General features: G+C 54.1%; 1 protein-coding gene across 3 annotated transcripts; it reads right to left on the bottom strand.

Annotated features, from left to right (window-relative positions):
- Positions 1-511: 511 nt before the first annotated feature.
- On the bottom strand, positions 512-15,984 carry Kctd15 (potassium channel tetramerization domain containing 15). 3 transcript variants are annotated; one of them, XM_052165606.1, is made up of 7 exons: positions 15,843-15,984; positions 14,179-14,277; positions 12,130-12,222; positions 11,330-11,505; positions 6,394-6,538; positions 3,218-3,523; positions 512-1,920 (listed from the first exon to the last, which is right to left on the bottom strand). In XM_052165606.1, exons 3-7 carry the CDS (start codon positions 12,193-12,195, stop codon positions 1,762-1,764), a joined length of 852 nt encoding a protein of 283 aa, XP_052021566.1. In that variant the 5' UTR covers positions 12,196-12,222; positions 14,179-14,277; positions 15,843-15,984; the 3' UTR covers positions 512-1,761. The 3 variants fall into 3 exon arrangements, with proteins under 3 accessions (XP_052021566.1, XP_052021576.1, XP_052021569.1); XM_052165616.1 differs by having other exon boundaries at positions 14,179-14,274; XM_052165609.1 differs by lacking the exon at positions 15,843-15,984 and adding an exon at positions 14,529-14,949.
- Positions 15,985-20,138: the final 4,154 nt, after the last annotated feature.

The following is a 20,138-nucleotide window of genomic DNA, read 5'->3' as shown; positions in this document are numbered from 1 at the left end:
TTTAAACGGAACAAGTTAGATATGGTGAACAGATGCAATCCTAGGACCTGGGAGTCTCAGGTCAATCAGGAATACACAGTGAGTTCCAGGCCAGCCTGGATTCACAGTAAGTTCCCTCAAGAAAAATAGACATCAAGGAAGGGGAGGGGGAGGGGGGGAAGGAATATCAGCTCAGTTCCAGCTAAAATACCATGTGAAAATCCAAGACACTTGAGTCTGGTCTGAAACCCGCTTACCTCTTGGTTTTGCATCTGGTTAGGGGCTAAGAATCAGAATTCTGAATTCCTATAGCCCAGAGGGGATCTTGCAGAAGTAATGAAAACAACCAAACGCAGTAATAATAGCAGGCTTGTGACCCTGTGCCCCCCACCAATGGCTGCTGCTTCCTCGATTTGAACCACAAGAGCCCAGGAAGGAAACTGCCTGCCCCCCCCCCCCCCCGCCCCCAATCTGCCAGAAGGCAAAGTGTGGGAATCTGGCTGCAGCTTCTGCACAGGACAGAGCCTCAGTCTTTTGCTTTATAGCGTCCTTTATGGCATGAACCGGGAACGCAGTGTATTCACACAAACACAGAACAATTGTACATCGGCATCTTTACAATATTAAAGGAGTCATATACAAGTCTACAGGCGTTATACACAAGGGGGGTGCCGGCCAGGGCACCCCATCTGTCAGTTCTCTGTGGTTCCTCCACTTGGGAGGAGCTAGGGGAGATGTGACAAGGCCATCTTTTGGGCCTGCTGTTTGGGAGAGAGCAGATCTGTGAGGACCTCTCAGGACCAGTCCTTGTTGGAAATCTGGGGTTAAGAGCACTAGGTAAGCTTGGGTCTGGGCCTTACAGACAGGCTAGTTTAGGACATTTTATTAACACTTGATGTGCATATGAATGGGAAAGCTGGCACTAGGGTAGGGGGTGGTTCCCTGAGCTGGGGACCCAGAGAGTGATGCTGACAGATGGGTCCCTGGGTAGAAGGGCCCATTCCTGAGATAAGCTGTGGCCCCCATGCTGACTGGGTGGGTGGAGACTTCTCCAAGAACCCAGATGTGAGCACAGTCAGTTGGGATTGGAAGCCCCTGGGCATTAGCAGGTCAGGTGTGCACCAAGTGGCTGGGTCACACGTGGCAGCAGAATGTATCAGGTAAAAGTCACAGAGTCACACAGCCCCCATTGCCCTCTTCCCGGCTGCCCTGCCTCTATAGGTGCTATAGTTTTACCTCCTATAGCACCGTCGCCACCCCACATCTGTCCCCACAGACCCAGCAGGCACCTCGGCCCGAATGCCGGCAGCTCATCCTTGGCAAGGTTTGCTGAACAGTTGGACTGAGAACTAAGCACCAGGTAAAAGCAGCGATGGTCCTCATTTGCCTTGCCGACTTGTGCAGTGACAGTTCTGTTTTAAATACTGTAGAAAAATACATCTGCCAAGTGTGGAGGAGAAACAGCTGCTCTGGAGTGACTGGCCCAGCAGAGGACGCTGCACCAGGCCAAGGAGCAGAAGGGCGGGGAAGCTGGTAGCACAGTTGCAGCAGCAGCATCTCCGGGTCACATCAACGGTCCCTTCTGCGGGCATGCCTCTGGCACCCCTCATTCTGTTGCCTCCGCACCCGGCTTTTCCCAGGGGTGAGCTCAGACCCTCTGTTCCCACCCTCAGTCTTGTGCCCACTGTGAAGCACAAACAGGCAGAACTCCTCAGCACTACTTCCACGTCCTTGGGGTTGCCCCAGGACTGAGGGGGTCTTAGGTGGGCACTGGGGCAGCGCCTAGTCCAGGGGCTCCTGCTTTATCCGGACAGCGGTTGGGGTGGGCTGTGGTCGCCGCTCTTCCCGGCAAAGGACGTACTCGCTGAATTGGGAAGAGTCCACACCACCCCCACAGGATGCGGCCACGCTGAACCCTCTCTGAAACAGCCTTTCTAGGACCTGCAGGAGAAGAGTAAGAGGTCAGCAGTGCCCAGCCGCCAGTTTGCCTGGCCTGGTGGGACAGTCAGGTGCCAGATGGAGCAAGCTACCTTCTGATGAGTTCCAATGACAGAGTCCCTGGACTGACAAAGGTCCTAGCTGTACCATCAGCTGGATCCTACCCTTGGAGGGACAGGCACAGTCAGGCCCAGGGGCCCCTCAACTTGTCCATCCAGCACGGGACTCTGCTAGTCCACCCAGGCACCCACAACCCCCAGGGGTGCACATCAGACAAGTATGAGGAAAAGGGGGTTATCTGGGGTGTGTTCCACCCCATCTTGACACACACACATGGCCCCAGGCAGCCCCTCTACCAATCTCCTGGTCCAATAATGGAAAGCCCCTGCCCCCTAGCCTCAGGGTAACCACCTGCTTCCTGGATCTGAGTCCCAGATGGTTTGAGGCTCGAGGGCTCATCAGCTCAAAGGATTTCTAGGTGGAGGGAAAGAGGGGGAGCCCTCTCAGAGTACGCCGCTCTGTGGGCTTGCATGGCCTCCTGGGCTTATATCTCTGGGAAGGTGGGGACTGGCTTTATATTGGTGTCTCATAACTAGTCAACTCACACCCATAGCCTTCAGGAAGTGGAGAGGGAGCTTTCCCTAAAGGGTCTTTTCTGTCCCAACCCCAAAATCTAAGTGCCTGTGAGTCAGGAAAAAGTTTTCAGAAACAGGATTATTACATCATTTTGGTTTCCAAGTTCTTAGTCTCATCCTCCCTGGTGAAGCCAGTTCAGAGCTGCTCTGAACAGGAGGGTGTGGGGGTACAACCTGGAACCCCAGAACGTGGGAGGCTGAGGCAGGACGAGCTCAAATCTGCACCTGGCCGGGGTTACACAGAAGACCCAGAAAGACACATAAGTCTCAGAAAGAAAGAAGAGCTCTGGGCAGTTGTAGCCTGCCAGTGGCCCCAGGGCTAGCCTCATAGGAAGGCTCCCTGCCTTTCCTGGTGCCTGAGTTTAATTTGAATCCAAAGTCAGCCTCTGCATGCTAAATGAAGCATGTTCTGTTGAAAATACTCTGGGCCATTTTTTTTTTTTTTTATAGAACATCCTTTTAGGGGAAAAAGAAAAGTACAGATCAATTTTTTTAAGTCCATCCCCCGGGCACCATCATTTAATTATGAGCAAGGCATAAATTATGCATCGACACATTGTTGCCTTTTCTGTATGGGTTTCAGTCCATTCCATACTGGGACTGTGCCTCCCTCTCCCTCTCTTTGCATCCTGGGACCCCCGGGGATGGCAGCCCAGGGCCCTCACCTGCACTGAGTTGAGTCTACAGTAACCATTGAGAGGGAAACGGATGACGTGTGTGGGGTCCTGGTTCCAGCCAGCGTTGACAGAGTTGCACATGACGTCTCCAGTCTCCGGGAAGACCTCCTCAATGAGGGCCTTCTCTCCACTGAGTGCGATCCGTTCACCCAGGTCAGGGGTGACCCGCACCACCAGGCAGTCGCAGGCCCGGCTACGACGTCGCTGTTCTTGCTCTTGCTGCCAGCGCTCCAGTTCACGCACCATGGGCTGAAGCTGGTAGTACCTCGCCTCCTCATACAGCAGGTTGAAGTCCTGCCGACAAACGCACCGTCAGGGAAGCAGGCGGCAGTCTGTCTTGGTGACCCATCTCATCCCCAGGGGGGCTTCCCTTCCCCCTACACAGACATCATAAGCCCCAGGACACAATGTGGACTAGGGTGGGCGTTTCCACTATAGAGATGAACAGATACAACTCTATGACTGTCCCCGAACAGAACATAAAGGACATAAAGAGAAGGCGGGGGTGCATCTGTTGAGACTTTCTTCCTGGATCTTCAACTGGATGGCAAAAAGAAACGTCACAGAAAGAACGGAAGCCGCCGGGCAGTGGTGGTTCATGCTTTTAATCCCAGCACCCGGGAGGCAGAGCAGGCAGATCTGTGAGTTCGAGGCCAGCCTGGCCTACAGAGTGAGTTCCGGGGCAGCTACAGTTACACAAAGAAACCCTGACTCAGATATTTAAAAAACAAAAAAACAAAAAAAAAAAAAGAAAAAAAGAAAGAAAAAACAAGCCAGGAGATGGTGGTGCACGCTTGTAATCCCAGCACTCTGGGAGGCAGAGGCAGGTGGATTTCTGAGTTCAAGGCCAGCCTGGTCTACAGAGTGAGTTCCAGGACAATACAGAGAGACCCTGTCTCGAAAAAACCAAATTCAAAAAAAAAAAAAGAAAGGAGAGAGAGAAGACAGGGAGAGGGAAGCTAGAGGGGTAGAAGCCGGGCATTCGCTACTTTCCTGAAAATCTCCTCACAGAAAACAGGCATCAAAGTGGCTTGAGGGCATTGTGCTCAGCTCCGGGGGTGGGGTGGGGTGGGGTGGGGGGGTGGAGTGGGAGGGCAGACTCATGGAGTGCACTTCAGCCATGAGGCCTATGAGCCCGGTTCTGACCAGCCCTGGCCCAGCTTCCCTTCTTTACAATGAATATTAACACTGGACCCTGGGAAGCATTGTGAGGCTCAAAGGATAGAAGAGCTGTGGAGTTCCTGTCCCTGCTCAAGCAGGCAGAGAACACAACAAGGTCCCCAGGACTAACTCCTCACCAGGAAGCACACTCACAGCAACTGTCCCTCACACCCGACACCAGCCCTTGGCCACCAGTGCCAGGCCCAGTTTTGAGCAGCCTGTGCCCATACTCCTGGGGGCAGGCTTAGTGCACATATAGGTGGTGACTCTGAGGGTCCCGGAGGAGAGGCAGGAACGACCAACTCTCAAAGCACAGCTCAACCTGAAAGCCCAACGTGCTTTTCTGTGTGTTGGCCCCAAAGGCACAGACTCCTACCCCGCCATACCAGCTATGACCCCTGCCGGCTTTCCCTAAAGGTTCCTTGGGGCTCCAGCCCAGGTTTCTGCCTTCCCGGCTCTCACCAGCTCCTAGAGTGTTATGCGACATCTTTACACCGAATCTTTCCCCACAGCCTGGAAAGTTCCGCGCCTAGACTTTTACTTAACTGATTTAGGGCTCAAGCTGCAAGCAGGGCACACCCTCCTGGCCTGATAATCCACACTCTCAGCCTCTGAGCCCTCTTCCTACACGTTAGTCTCTGCCCGGCCCCCAGCAAACCAGAAGCACAGTGACATTAAGTAATGCAGCCTCCTGTCCCCGCCCCTGTTCCCTGCTTCTCTCACACAAGAGCCAGCATGATCCAGTTTGCAAACCTGATCTTTCTTTCCCTACTCTCAGTGGTGCCAAATGCTGAACCACCCACCAAGATCCAGGTATGGGGAGCTTTCTCCTCCCCCTGCCCTTCTCCTCAGGCTCCAGACCATCTCTCCAGCGCCATCCCAGACCCTCGCCAGGCTCCTCACACTAGCCCAAGCCGTTCTTCTCCAGCCCCTAGAGCAACACTGTTTCAAACCCAGGCAGGCCAGGTTTTACTATCATTTGACTAGCACTTTGTTTTTGTTTATTTTTTGATTCTTTGTTTCAAGAACTGATCTCACTATGCAGTTCTGGCTGGCCTGGAACTCCCTATGTATTCCAGGTTGTCTTCGAACTCACAAAGACCAAGCTTTACCTCCTGTGCTGGGATCGAAGGCATATGCCATTATACTTGCTGATGCCCCCCCATCCCCCCCCACTTTTTTTTGGAGATAGTGTCTTACTCTGTAGGTCAGGCTAGCCTACAGCATTCAGCAACTCCCCTGCCTCAGTCTCGGAAGGCCTGGGAAAAAGGTACAATCCACCACAGCAGGCACACACTATTTCTGAAGTACCTGCCTCGTGCAATTCAGCCTCAGCCTCTATTTTCTAGACTGGACGGGGCAAAACCTATGGCTTCCTCCTGTGTAGGTCTATTTTCAGAGCAGACTCAGTTGTTGCCATTTAGTAACTAGGCTGGATGAAAAGGGCCCCGGGGCTGCTAGTGCAGTGGTCTCGGCAGGAAGCCTCGAAGCAAGAAAACACAAAGACAGACAGACATTTGCCAGCAAGAAGAGCCAGGCCTGAGTTTCAGTCCTAGGATTTCAGTGGGGCTCAGCACCAAGGCAGGACCGCAGGGAGTCACGTCAGGCACCTAAGACAAGCTCGCCGCCCTGAGTCCTGGGAGAAATGTTTGCTTAAAGGGTTACCCCCTGGGCTCTCAGGGGTTTTCCCCCTTGCAAACCGCCAACAAGGTAAAGAACCTTGGACCCCTAACGACCCTATTCCGGGGCACAGCAGTCCTTAAGCACAACTAACATCAACCTGGGGTAAAGTGCCGAAGCTTAATTGTTGTTACACCCTGATAAATACGCTGAAGATGTGAGAAAGCAAAATGAGTTTAGAAAAACTGATTTAGCCCTCGGCTTCATCGGTTAACTTTTTGCGGTTGCCATGACAACCGTGGGTCCATTTATTAAGTCACAGCCTCCCCTGTGTAATGCCACGACACAGGCAGCGCAGGGGGTGCCGCCGGCTGCGGACTTACCTTGAAGTCATCTGGAAGCAGCAGTTTTGACGTCCGCAGGAAACTCAAGATGTAGCGGAAAATCTCCCCATCGCGGTCGATGAAATAGTGTTGCTTGAGACTGTCGAGGACAATGGGCTCCGTGCCATTGAAGAGACGGCTTATTCTGGGAGAGACAGGCAGGATGGGGATGTGGGTGGGGCAGGGCTGATTTTACCTGCCCTCCCCCACTTCTTAGGGTCACTCAGCTGGAGAGGCAAGAGGCACTGGGCAACTTAGAGACCTTGCCAAGCCTGACAAGCCAGAGCATACACATATGGTGGACAGGTCATCTACACACACACACACACACACACACACACACACACACACACACACACGACAGTAGGGTCCTCGTGCCATACACTCCAGCCATATTCAGAAGCCACAGCTAGCTAAGGGACGTATCCAGCTATGTCCAATGGCTCACTGACACCTACCACAGGTCTGGAAAACCATGACAAGACATGGACAGCCACATAAACAAGCTGGTCCGAGCTAGCAGTGTGTGTGTGCCACACACACACACACACACACACACACACACACACACACACGCCAGAAGGACATACCCAATAAAGCACGTGTGGACTACACAGCCCTCCAGCCCCTAGCCACACACCTCCTGCTATAAAAGCATATCAGGTCTCTGGGGACACACACCTTCTCACCCAAGCCACGTCAACCAACATCACTCACAAAGCGCATTCAGCCAACAGGCACAGGGTCAGTCTCAGGCAGACCCAGGCAGTGACCCTCGCCGGCTAACACAGCGACCCGACCCGGAGGCGTGAAATCACACGTGCCCCTTAGCTGTTCACTTAAGGACCCACAGGGAAGAGCCTTCGAGAGGGAGAGTGCATTTCCATGTGGACTACAGCTGGCACACAAACCCCAAAGCCTCATCATGTGTTCCAAGCCTGGGTCAGGTATTCATACCCATCACAGCTTATGCATAGCTGGCGACAGGCGGGCAGTGGGAAGGGACACAATTACCTAGAAAGACAGAGCTACAAGCTGACCCAGGGCCTGTGGGAAGGCCTTAGGGGGTCCCTGATGCCTCCCCCTATCCATTCCAGGGAGGAAGGACCTGACCTTAGAGCCTGGGCTGCTGCCTCCCAAAGTGGCAGCATTTGGGTTTTTTGTTTTTGTTTTGTTTTGCTAAATGCTGTGCAGGCTAAGCCATCTCAAGCTAATGTCGATAATCAGGAGCCCCTAAATAGGTTGGGAGCAGCTAGGAACCTAGCTTGGGACTTGCCCTTCAGCAGCTGGTTGACATGGAGCCTGGGAGAACTGCTTCTGAGAGAGCCTTGGAGAAGCTGGGCAATGAGGAGATAAGGAGACTTACTAGGCTGGCCTGCACGAGCTAGAAGAGTCCAAGCCCTTTCACTCTGCCAGCACCAACTACCCCGCCCCGTTCCTACAGCCACCCACTCGCTGCTTACTCCAAGCTGCCGCTCCCAGGCACAGCCATTCATACCCAGAGCATGACAGCTGCCAGGAGCTGAGGGGTTCGGAGCCCCCCGATTCCCCTTCTTAGATATTCCCAATCCACACCATCCTGTGTTCTCATGGCTGTGCCATTGCTTGTTCTCATCCTGGGGACACAGCCCAGCCTGGGGGGGGGGGGCAGTATAAAGGGCAAGGCTGCCCGGCGGACAGGACGGGAGTGAGCAGGTCAGAGCCTGTGGTTAGGGGTGTGGAGGCCTGAGCCTGAAGAACCAGAGGTACAACTGGCAAATGTTAACTCCTCGGGGCTCTGGAGGCTGCTGGTGACAACGTCTTCCCCAGGACACAGGGAAGGGCAGATCCAAGGGTCCTTCTACACCAGGCCACTGTGCCTGCCTGGTGCGTTCTCTCTCTCTCTCTCTCTCTCTCTCTCTCTCTCTCTCTCTCTCTCTCTCTCTCTCTCTCTCTCGCAGGCCACCCTGACCAGTCCGTCAATGAGAACTCAGGATTCCACTGCCTGGTGACCCTACCCCTGCTGAAAATCCTTGAGTTCTATAGCTCGCTTGAGACCTGGCCCAGAAAAACATTTAGCTGTGGGGGTGTGAGGGGGCACCCAGAATCCCTAGACACAGGAGTGACTCAGCCACAAGACCAAGAGCCAGGGCAGAGAACTGAGGGTCCACACCAGGCTCTAGCAAGAAAGAGGTCAGAGTCACATGCAAAGGTGAGTCAGCGAATTCAACAGCCCGGCCTTCCTGGGAACTCTCGTGCCACCCTTCCCCAGCTGAGCTCAAACGTTCTGTTCTGTGTAGCAAGCAAAACGCTGGTCTGGCTGGGTTCCAAAATGCTCTGACGTCGGAGTTGGCTGAGGCTCGAGAGCGTCCTGTCGGTCTAGAGGATTCCCGGTCCACCAACAACGCCAGGCTGCCTGGGTTCTAGGCTGTCTACCGAGCCAAGACGAGCAAGTTCTAGATCCTTCCATGGCATGCTGTCTGTTCTGGGACTAACGGCACCTCCTCTGAGGACAGAGGCCTGTGGTGGTCCCAGCAACCAAGTCTTACAGAAGGCCAGGCTGAAGTAGTTTGGACAGTCACCTTGAGGAAACCCTTAGCAACCCGCAGGGTCTTGTGAGTAAGCGCCTATGTGACCTCCTGAGTCCTGTTGGTGGCTTCACACGTCTCGGTGGGAACCACCCCTAGGGCAGCCCTCTCAGGGAGCACTCAGGGTGTGCATGCGCTATGAGGAGGCGGCTTTGGAGGTCCCCTGTGGAAAAAGCTGATGAATTCACTGTAGCGGCCTGGACCTGCTTAAAGCACCACCCAGCCACTTGTTCTGATATATAAAGGGTGCCATCACATGCCTCCCTCCTTGTCCTTTAAAGCCCTGACTGACTTCCTGACAGTCCTATTAGTTCCGGAGCACACGACCATCTTCATGTGCCGTCTCATGCCAGCAGCAGACAGGGACACCCAATGAACAGCACACAGGGAGGGGCAGACCAAGAGTCCACTCTAACCTCAGGCTGTTGTCTCAGGCAGAACCAGAGGAAGCACCCAGCACCAGGCCCACAGGGTCTAGGCCACCTCGATCAGCCAGGAGCTGAAGATTGGGGTGCGAGGATATAAGCTTGGGGACCCTTGGGCCCTGCAGTGCTTCCCAGAGGGGGTTACGGGTGGGAACAGTGTCTGCATCTGGAGCTGTCTCCAGTGGTAACCTTAGCACTCTTACATCTCCACTTGCCCGGTCAGTGATACATCTTTTCCAGAATTGTAATAATCCACTTCAGAAAGATGAGGGGGGACCGTAAGTGGCACTTCCACAACAGTTGTGTAGCTCCCCAATGGAACCTGGTCTCTGCTGGCTCAGAGGCTACCCCTAGTCCTTGCTCTGGGCCTCAGCTTTGGGCCTAGTGAACAGCTATGCTGTATCAGGCTCCGTAAAGTCCACAGACTGCTACCTGCTCTGGGCACACCTGGCCCGCGAAGGGTCCCACTTGTCACATCACAGGACCAAGTGTTCAGCTCCCTAGAGGGAGACTAAGCCCCACCATATAGTAAGTTGGTAGGCAAGAGCAAACCACTCTGTGGAGCAGGGAGGGCAAATGTTCCTCAGTCCCCAAAAGCCATTAGAGGGAAACATGGGAAAGGGAGCCCCTCCCTGCCCACTAGGTCCCAGTGGCGGGCTGGGGTGGGAAGGCAAATGTCAGGTTTCAGACAACACTCTTCCAAGAATTGCGGCCAAAGATTTTTAGGAATTTCCCTCACAAACATCATCAGCCGATTAAGGGATGATCTATCTCGCACAACTCAGGAACGCCGCAGAAGGCAAAACTGAAATTAAATGAACAGAATCCATCTCGTAGCCTAGACAGGGGCTCTGCATGCAAGCACGCGGCCAACGCGGTGTACAGCCTCCTGGCTCCTGCCCCGCCGAAGCTCCAAGTTCATAAGGACCCCTGCGCCTAGCCTCTGGGCTGCCACTATCTGGACCAGACACAAAATCTCCTTCCCCCCATTCCCTTCTGGGGGGGGGGGCACTCTGGTAATGAAGAAGGCTCCGCCCAGACATCTCTGCACAGCGATCCTCTAGGCTCTGAATCTACCCTGACTGAGTATCCATCCTGGTGATGAACCCTCAGTATCTAGGGGATTAATTAATTCCTCTTCTTATTTTAAATGTATAAAAGAGAGGTGATGCCTAACAGGCCTGCCCTCCCGCTGGCCAATGCTGCTTGTGGCTGCACCATGCTAGGAGCGCACAGCAGGAGTCCAGCAAGCTGCAATGCAGTGTCACCTGTAGGAGATGCTCACAGAGACGAGGCCCACCCCCATGAGTCCTGCTGCTGGCTGCTGTGCCAAGGTGTGTCCTTGGGAAGGAGCAAGAGTCATTGAGTTGGTGGTACCCAGCACCATACCCCTAAGGGTCCCTCCTGGGCAGAGTCTGTTCGTCCTCTATCAGGATCCCGGGCGCAGACAGTTTTGTGTTCGTTACAGGGTGTAGAACTCATGCTCAGCCACTGTCGAAAATATCCCCGACTGTCCTACAATTGCTAACTCATCGCCACGCCCTCCAGCTCCAAAAGAAAGCCCACTCCTAGCACTTAGGATCAAATGGTTGCCACCCCAGACAAAGGAGGGTACAATTGCAGCTGGCACTGCATGCCTTTCCCCAAGGGTGAGGACAGGAAACAGAACTGACCATGTCCACCTACACTTGTCACTCTCTGAAGACTCCCCAGCCAGGCTCATGTGGGACTGGATCCGCCACAAAGTCAGGAACTCCATGTTATGCCACAGAGGCTATCAGCGCAGGGTCAAAAGCCACTGTCAGAAATGGCCTTCAACAAGCAAGCAAGCAGTCTCTCAAACAGTCCAGAGTACCGATGGGCCTTGGTACCGAATCCTAATGGTATCCTACGGGCGCCTGGGCTTTTACACCGCCTGCCCGACACCGGGGGCATAGATCTTACCTGGAGTCAGGGTACTTGGTGAGTGTGGCCAGGCTGCTTGTATACATGTGACCTCCCACGTCGATGTGCACGGGTGCATTGGCTTTGGTGAGCTGAGCTGGCAGTGGGATCCCCTGGGCAGCCAGGGGAGACACAGGCGACCGGGTGAGCGATAGCCGGGACATATTTCCTCCCTCCTAGAGATGGAAACACAGGAAAACAAGGGTTCCTGAACGGCCTTTATTTCGAATGTGATCAAATATTTAATCAGATCACTTCTCCTGGTGCCTGATCACGTATTCAGCTGACAAATTATGGCCACCACTGTAATTAAGTGTGTTTGCATCCTTTTCTTCAAAGTACTGGGGGTGGGAGGAGGATGCTTATTAGCAATAAGAAATCAAGAAAAAAAATTTTTTTTCAAGGTGTCAGCCTCCAGGGGCATAAAACAAACTGCAAAATTCTAATTAAAGGTCGCGGGCTTATGTGTTAGATGTGAAATATCCCCTGACAAACGAATCACCAATTTGTGAATTGGGATTCAGGGGCTTTTTGCAAGTTTGTCTCAGTAACGAGACACCTCTAAATTAGTGACTTCCTCGGCACCTAAGGCGCTGAGCTTTATACATGTAGTAAATTTCACATCAAATTAAGAGCATTTTTGTTTCAAAAAAAAAAAAAATACAACACATAATCATACAGCCAGTCAATACCCATCTCTTATGTGCTGGGTCTCAGAAGACCTGCAGCTAGTGAACAGGTACCCTAGAAAAGAGCAAAGAGGGGCAGAGGGGACAACCCAGCCCACCACGCAAGCTCACCGCCGCGCCGCTGCTGCTGTGTGCGTTAAGCGAGGACCCGCTCGGCCGCTCCTTGCGGTGAGGCATCTAGACTTCCATCCCTGCTCAGAGTATCTGTGGGAAGCAGTGACTTATTTCCCAGCCGCCACCAGTGATTTTTACAAAGACGCTGTCTGGGACGGACTCCATGTATACCAGGCAGTTTTCCCGGATCCTACTGACCCTACACACCCCAAAGCAGACCTCCAGGCCACAGTATAGCATATCTTACACGCACGTGCGCGCGCGCGTGCACACACACACACACACTCCAAAGCAGGCCTCCAGGCCACAGCATAGCATCTCTCTCTGTCTCTGTCTCTCTGACACACACACACACACACACACACACACACACACACACACACGTTTCCTAGGCAGTTCCACGTCTGCTAATTTGGCTAATGACAGCCTAAAACATATGCTCGCCATTATTTGCCCTGCAATGTTTCAGAACAAATCTGATTTCTTTGGTATTTTGAGTTAGAGCCGTGTTACCAAGCGTGTCTCCTCTTGCATCAGTGGAGAGAACCTTGGGGGTGGGGGGGAGGGGGAGGTGTGCAGCTCCCCTCAGTTGGTTGGGGAGCCTAACCTAGGCTCTCTCACTACTCAGTGAAGATGTAGTTTGATAGGACACCTTTCCCCACAGAAGCCAGGGCACAGGGAGATGTAGAAGCATCACCGGAAGCCACCAGTCACCTAGAGCTTCCACAGCAGACAGGACCTGTCTTTGTTTGCTTACTCTGTGCCTCCCTGCTTCTCCAATAGACCCCCAGAATGGTGCTGCCTGGGCCTAATGTATTCCAGACCCCCTCAGGATCACAGGCCCTTGAGGCATGGAGAGCAGGCCAGACAGCAATCAGCAAATGGGCTTTCTCCCCTCCTCCCCAGAGCTACTCAGGGACTTTCCTATGTGCCACAGACACCTGAAATAAAATTGTGCCTCAGTCCTCAGAAGCCACCCTGGGGGCTTTTCAGGGGGCTAATGAAGGAGGGGTGGAGAGGGGCAGGTTTCTAGCTACCCCTTCTACTGGCTTGGGGCTGTCTCAAAGGGAAATAGAAGGAACACACACAGACATACACACAGATACACACACATACAAAATACACACAGACACACAGAAATGAGACACACACAGACATACACACAGACACACACACAAAACACACACAGACACAGAAATGAGACAGACATACACACACACACAGGCACACACACAAAACACACACAGACACAGAAATGAGATACACACAGACATACACACAGACACACACAGACACACACACACAGAAATGAGACATACATAGACACACACAGATACACAGAAATGAGACATACATAGACACACAGACACACAGGAAGGGGAGGAGACACACACACACACACACACACACACACACACATACACACACATAAAGGGGAGGAGGGGGGAATCCCATAACATAACCTGCACTTCTGACACATATTTAACCCTTATAGGTCAGCTACATGGTATCCTGGGTACCCACATGATGCTTTTTCTGTGAAACTTCTAGATCTATGCCTTAATATTCGGCATTCAATTATAAAACATGGTCTCAGGTACATAGACTGAACCGATTAAATGGACAGACAGTGCCTCCCCTCCTAGGACTTGTTCCACATCCCCACTGCCCTGGGAAGTTCTCTGACCTGACACTGTTTGGGGATAAGGGAGGGTGATCTAACCTCATGGAGGCGGTGGGTGGTGTCCAGTCCCCTGGTTTGGACATTCCAGGTCATTTATCTCAAGGAAGTTTTTGAAAAACCAAAACAGACCCAAGGGATGGGTTATTCAGCCCTGGGAGGGGGTGGGGGAGAGGGTGTCACAAAGGAACACCCACTGAAGGTCAACAGAGAGAGGAGAATTCCCACCCAAATTCTACCAAAGCACCATGTCTTCCCACTACCAGGACCCAACTCAGAAGTGACAAGTAGCATCAAGCACCCATCTCCCAAGCTGCCCCAGCCTGTTCTCAGCCTGTTTCTCACAGCACAAACCAGAAACTCACCATTGGAAGCCCCAGGCCTTAAGCCTTGACCCGAATCTCCACTGCTCCCTCTGACAAACGCATCTGTGGTGGACCCCGACCCTTCTTCCTAGAACACTGCTGAGATCATAAACATAAAAGTGCAACTGGTAAGAGACACGAGTTCACTGCACCAAACACCAGGACCCAGACGCGGCTGAGGCTCGGCCAAGCCGCCTGTTGCAGGGACCTCAGCGGGTTTGCAAACTGGCCCAGCATTGACCCGCTTCTCCAAGCTGTGGTGGGAGACCCCGGTCCCGCGCCCACCCGCAGCCGAGCCCCGCCCGCCCGAGCAGAGGGAAGTGAGCAGAATGCCACGCTCATTTACACACAAAATGATTTTGTGTCCCATTGTGCGCGCAGTTGTTCAGCTCTCTGGGGGTGATTAAACTGGCTGAGCTGCGGCAGCTTGAGACGATTTCACTAAATCGCTTCTTCGTGAAGTCGCTTCTTTTGCTAAGCTGTTATTTTAACCATAAAAGGTAAACAGAAGGCGCCTCTCCAGTTCCCTTCAGCTCTACGCCCTGGGCGCCTGCCCGAGGCAGCAGTGCCAGGGGCCTGCAGGACTGTCCAGGGGTGGAACGGGAGGGACGCGGCGGGCCACCTGGTGCGCGCCAGCCCCGCAAAGCTAGCCGGCCGGTGTGAACTTCTGGGCTACAGGATCGGTTGGGCCGAACCTCCGGCCCCGCGGGCGGGGTAGTGAAGGTACCCGAAGGGCCCAGGGAAGAAGGGGTGGGAGTGCGGTGGGGGGCGGAGACAAAGTTAAATCAAGAGGCAGACACTTCAAGACCACAGATGGGAAGCTCGCCTAATTAAGGACGTAAAAGCGCTTTTGTTCTCAAAGTTTATTGTTGCCGGGATTTAAAAAAAATTAATTGAAACTAATGCTGTTATTCACTCGCGCAGTTAAATTCCTTCATGCACATTTGAGACGCGGAGTGAAAACTTGAAGGTTTATCTTTCTACAGTCGGGGGCTTCTCAAGGAAGGGTAGAGAGGCGCTACAGTGGCGCGGGAGTGGGAGAATGAGGGTGTTCGCATCCAGGTCAGGGGGTGCGTGTGGGCAGCGAAGATCTAGAGACCGAGGTCCGGTCTTGGGGCGGCGCGTACCCCGCCCCACATCCTTCCAGAGCTTGGAACCACCACCAGTGCGTCTAGCATGAGACTCGTAGGGTGGGCGTCACAGAACGCACATCTGTCCCGTTAGAGACTTTTTTCCTTTTCTATAAATTGAGCGCCAACCCGGTCCTCTGAGCCCTGAAACCCCAGCTGCATGTAGCCGGTTTCAGACTCAGGAAAGTCACCAGCTCTGCAGGGCACTCGAGCCCATACTGGAACCAGAGTGCGAAGGACCTGGACGCAAATACCGCGCGGCAGGATGATCGGAGCCCGGCCGAGTGGGGAGGGTCCACCCGCGGCTAGGACCAGCCCACGTGGGCAGCCCCCCCCCGCCCCGTGCGCGCCAGGCCTTTGTGCTGGGCGCCCCCACGCCGCCAGCCCCAGCGCTCAGCCGAGGGACAAAGCAGCTCGCCCCCCCACCCCCAGCCTAGGTCCCGGCCCGGGGCCGAGTGACTTTCTCGGCATTGCAGCCACTTTGGGAACCAGGGGTGTGCGGCACTGAGCGGTGGCCGCCCGTGCTGGGCTTACCTCGGAGCCGGAGCGGTGGATCGGGCACCGGCGCAGCCCCCGCCCCCCGCAGCCGCCGGTGTCGGGCGCCCGGCACAGCCCCGTCGCCTAGTGCTCGATGCGCGCGGGTCGCTCCGGTCTCGTCCTGGAGTTACTTTCTCTCTCGCCCCCAACCCTCCCCCCACCCACCCCTCCCGCCCCGGCCCCCGCTCCGCGCGGCCCCTCGCGGCGCGCCGCGCCGGGGCCTCCCCTCCCCTCCCTCCCCTCGCCTCCTCCCTCCTCGCCGCGGCCGCCGCCGCCTCCTCTTCGCGCCGCTCTCCGGCTGCCCTCCCGCCGCTCCCACCTCTTCTCCTCCCTCTCTCTCCAGCGGCCTCCCCCGATGGCTGGAGGGGGGAAAACAGCCCCCCAAAATCAGCCGGTAGCCTTTGCGCCTCGCCGCGGCCCAGCCCGGATTGCAAAGGGCAGCGATCCGGTTCCAAATTACCCCGGCGCGGCGAGCGCGAGCGGGCGCGCGCGGGCGACTCCTGGCTCGGGGCTCGGCTGCGCCTCGGGGCAGAGGATTAGAGTCGCAATTAGCTCCGCGCGCCCGCGCCTGCCGCGCTCCGCGACAAAAAAATGCACCGTTCCCCACCGCCACCACTTCCTTCCCACCTCGCGATCCCCACCCGTGGGTCCTGGAGCCCCGTGCCTGGGTGCCAGGGGGCTCGACCAGGACCCTTCCGGGAGCGCTGCGCCCGAGCCCCGCGCCCTCTACGCCCCAGCCCCCCGCCGTCCGGCCACGCGGCGCCCGGGCCTCCTCCGGGCTCGGGGAGGGGGCGGGGGAGAGGCTGATTTTAATCATTGTCATTTCATCTGATGTAATATTTCCCCGGGCGCTTTCAGCTGGGCATAAATTTTCGACTCCCAAATAAGTAACACAGGGCACGTTTCTCACATTTCTCGACTCCTCGGTTACAAAGAGGAGAGAAGCAGCCGCCGCCGCGGCGCCCCGGGGCTGAGGGCGGGACTTGGTGTGGGGAGGGGAGAGAAACTGGGCTGCCAGGCGGCTTACCTCCCTCTCTCCCTCCCTCTCTCCCCGGGTCTCGGCCCCGGCTGCCCCTCTCCCGGGGAGCAGCGCCGGCCGTGACGTCTGCGGACACGCGGTGGCCACTGCGGGGGAGGGGAGCGCGGGGCACCCGGCCCGTCGCCCGCGGCTACTCGCGCCATTTCCTGGACGAGCGCGGCGCGATGGAGACGGCGGCGGCCAGAGGTCCCTGCGGCGCGGAGGCCTGCACCCAGAATGCCCCTAGCTGCTCCCCCGCTGCCCCGTCCTTCTCCTTCCCTTGCGCCCCGCCCGTCCCTCCTCCTCGACCATTTCCCGGCTCCTAGGAAACGGATCCTGGCCGGTGCGCTTTGCCCAGACTGCGCCCCCGCCTGGTTCCCGGGACGCCCGGGCTAAAGCCAGGCTTTCGGCTAGAAAGGCGGGTGCGCTCCGACCGGGAGCGGCAGCGCGGGCCCCCCTTCGCTGACTTCGGCCGTGCCTGGGCGCCCTCTACTGGCCAAACTCCTGGGGGTGTTCTCGAGGCCAGACGGGAACCTTGGAGAAAGATGATGGGGGTGGCAGGGTCGGGGAGAGAACCCAGTCTCCCCTGATTCAGGGGACCTCTAGCGCGGAGAGAGCATCCGGCCGCGCGCGTCTGTAACTTCACGCGGGAATAAGAAACTTTTCTCCTGAGGGAGTTATTTATTTATTTATTTATTATCTCAAACTACTGGAGAAGGGGGAAATTTTCTCATTAAAGTTACATCCCCGCAGTTAGTTCAATTACTTGATATATGCAGAAGATGTTGTAAATTTATAGATTTAAATAGCTTACAAAGATGCCGCAGGCCCCATCAGTTAATTTCCTTAATTTATGGATTTTAAGCTGCTCCTAGAACAGAAAGGGGCCCGCGAAGTAGGTCAGGGATCTGTGCTGTGGGGGCCCACGGTTGCTTCTCATGCTCCGGAACCCCCTGGACTTCTAACTCCCAGCTCGGCTTAACCCGTGCTAGTCTTCTGGCAAGCATGCAGGTGAGGTCCTGTTCCCCAGCTGGATAATCTGCTCAGTTCGCTGCTGGCTTCCCCAGGCTTTGGACAGCTCAGGGCAGAGGAACTTAGAAACAGTACCCCACCCCCCACCCCCAGTGTTGAAGAAGCTGACCCTTAGAATACAGTGAAAAGCACTTTGCAAGGATGGTGACCTCTGTAGAGCTGGTTGGTATGTGAATGCCCTCAGCTTCAGAGAGAACCTTCCCTAGGCTTTGAAACCGGGGGAGCCAGGAGAGTTTGCTAGGCTCACTTGAGGACCAAGGACCCTCTGAAAATGACTTGTCACAACCCCAGTGGGCCCCAGCACCCCTCACTTCTTGTCACCTGAGTGACTGTGGGTGAGTGTTTTGTGTTCAATATGGGTGAATACATACATATAAATTCATACTTAAAAGGTTGGAATAAACTCAACTGTTTTAGGAAGCCACATGGCACTGTGATTAGGACTGGTATTCATGATTTAACATTTCTTTTCCCTCTAGATGAAGTTTCTAAGATTCACAAGGCACATGTCAAGGACGGGTGTATAAATGGATTTTTATTTATTCACAACTCCACGACTAATTGCTTCCCCTTGCCTCAAGGCCACGAGATTGGTTTTAATATGACACTTCAAAAGTATTCATAGAACTCCAGAGATAGCAAGTGCCATTGTTTAAGAGACAAATCTCACCGTGATACTGCTGACCCTAAAAAAATAGCAGGTTTCACTTTATTTTAAATTCCCACATGTTTTTTTTTTTTAAAGTTCCACTTGATACCAACTATATTAAAAATGCACAATTTAATCAGAACAAGGGCTGACCAGTTTGAAGGTCCTTTATTTCCAGGATGTTCCAGGTCTTTGTCACCATCGTCTCTCATTGAGTGGCCGAGCTCCGTGCTGTCACTAAGAGTCTTAGTCTCATCTCGGGTGTTTTAAAAGTTCAGGCTGGAGATGTGGCTCGCTAGTTATGGTCATACGCTGCTCCTGCAGGAGTTCAGTTCTCAGTACCCACACAGCCGCTTACAACGCCTGTAACTCCAGCTCCAGAGGATCGGCATTCTAGTCTAGCCTCTGAGAGCATCTGCACTCACCTGTACCCCCCATACATATTCAAAAATAAAATAAATCTCTTTTCTTTTTTAAGTTTCCAGCTAAATGTCAACCACCTCTTACACCAAGAGAAATTGGCATAGCCCACGATAGGTGTTTAGTGATCTATAGTATCCCATGCAATAGGGGTATGCTTTTAAATTGAGGCTATATAATTAGGATGGAAACATACCGAACCATCTCGTGGACTATTATCTTTCGTTACTGCAGTTGAAGAGATGAAACTGGATGAATCTGGGCAGAGCGTGCGTGTCATTTAGATTTGCCTAGCGTTGAAGTTGTCACAGCCTACAAAGGGATCCAGACCTGGGCTCCATTTAGGTTTCCGCACTAGCCAGGGAAGTCCCATTAGCTGCAGGATGCAAATCTACCTGCTAGCAAATCTAGGACGTACAAGCCTGTAACCCTAGCACTTGGAAGGCTGAGGGAGGTGGGTCTCGAGTTCTAGGCCAGACTGAGGCTTGAAACCCTGACTGGAACAACAACCCAGAAAGCAGGCCGGTAGTTAGAAAGAGGGAATGAATCTTAAATAAGATGAGTTCTTAGGAATGCTTGGACCAGACCAACAGATGAATAATAGACTGAGGGTCCTTTTCATTCTGGTAGACGAAGGGATAATAGCGTGGAGGGTAACTGGGTAGAGATGGCTCTTCTGTTGTGTGTGTGTGTGTGAGAATCCAGACTTGCCTATGTTTGTATCCATCTCAAGACTAAGAGAGGACATCTCTACATGCTAGAGTGCACAGACTGAGTGATCCCAGCACTGAGGAAGCAGAGGCAGAAACTTTGAGAATTCAAGGCTAGCCTGGGCTACAGAGTGCTACCCTATCTCTAACATGCTAGAGGCGGTAACCCATGTTTGCAATCTAAGCACTTCAGAGGCAGAGGTAGGAGGAGGAGTTCAAGGCCAGCCTCGGCTACATAGTGGATTTAAGACCTGGTCTCAAGAAGTAAATACCAAAACAAGAAAGCCTCACGCCTACCTAGACACGCTTAGACAATGAAAGATTATTCCAGTGACCGCTACAGCCCTCCCTGCCACACCTTACTGCTCCCAAATGGGTCAATAAGCTCTGAACAATCAGGCTTACCTCCTAGGTTGGGGCCCCTTTATTGGGAGTGAAATGAATATCGGACCAAATTGGGCTCT

Source organism: Apodemus sylvaticus, chromosome 1 (assembly GCF_947179515.1).
Source record: "Apodemus sylvaticus chromosome 1, mApoSyl1.1, whole genome shotgun sequence".
In the NCBI taxonomy this organism is placed as follows: Eukaryota; Metazoa; Chordata; class Mammalia; order Rodentia; family Muridae; genus Apodemus; species Apodemus sylvaticus.
This window is presented reverse-complemented; position numbering and strand designations above follow the sequence as displayed.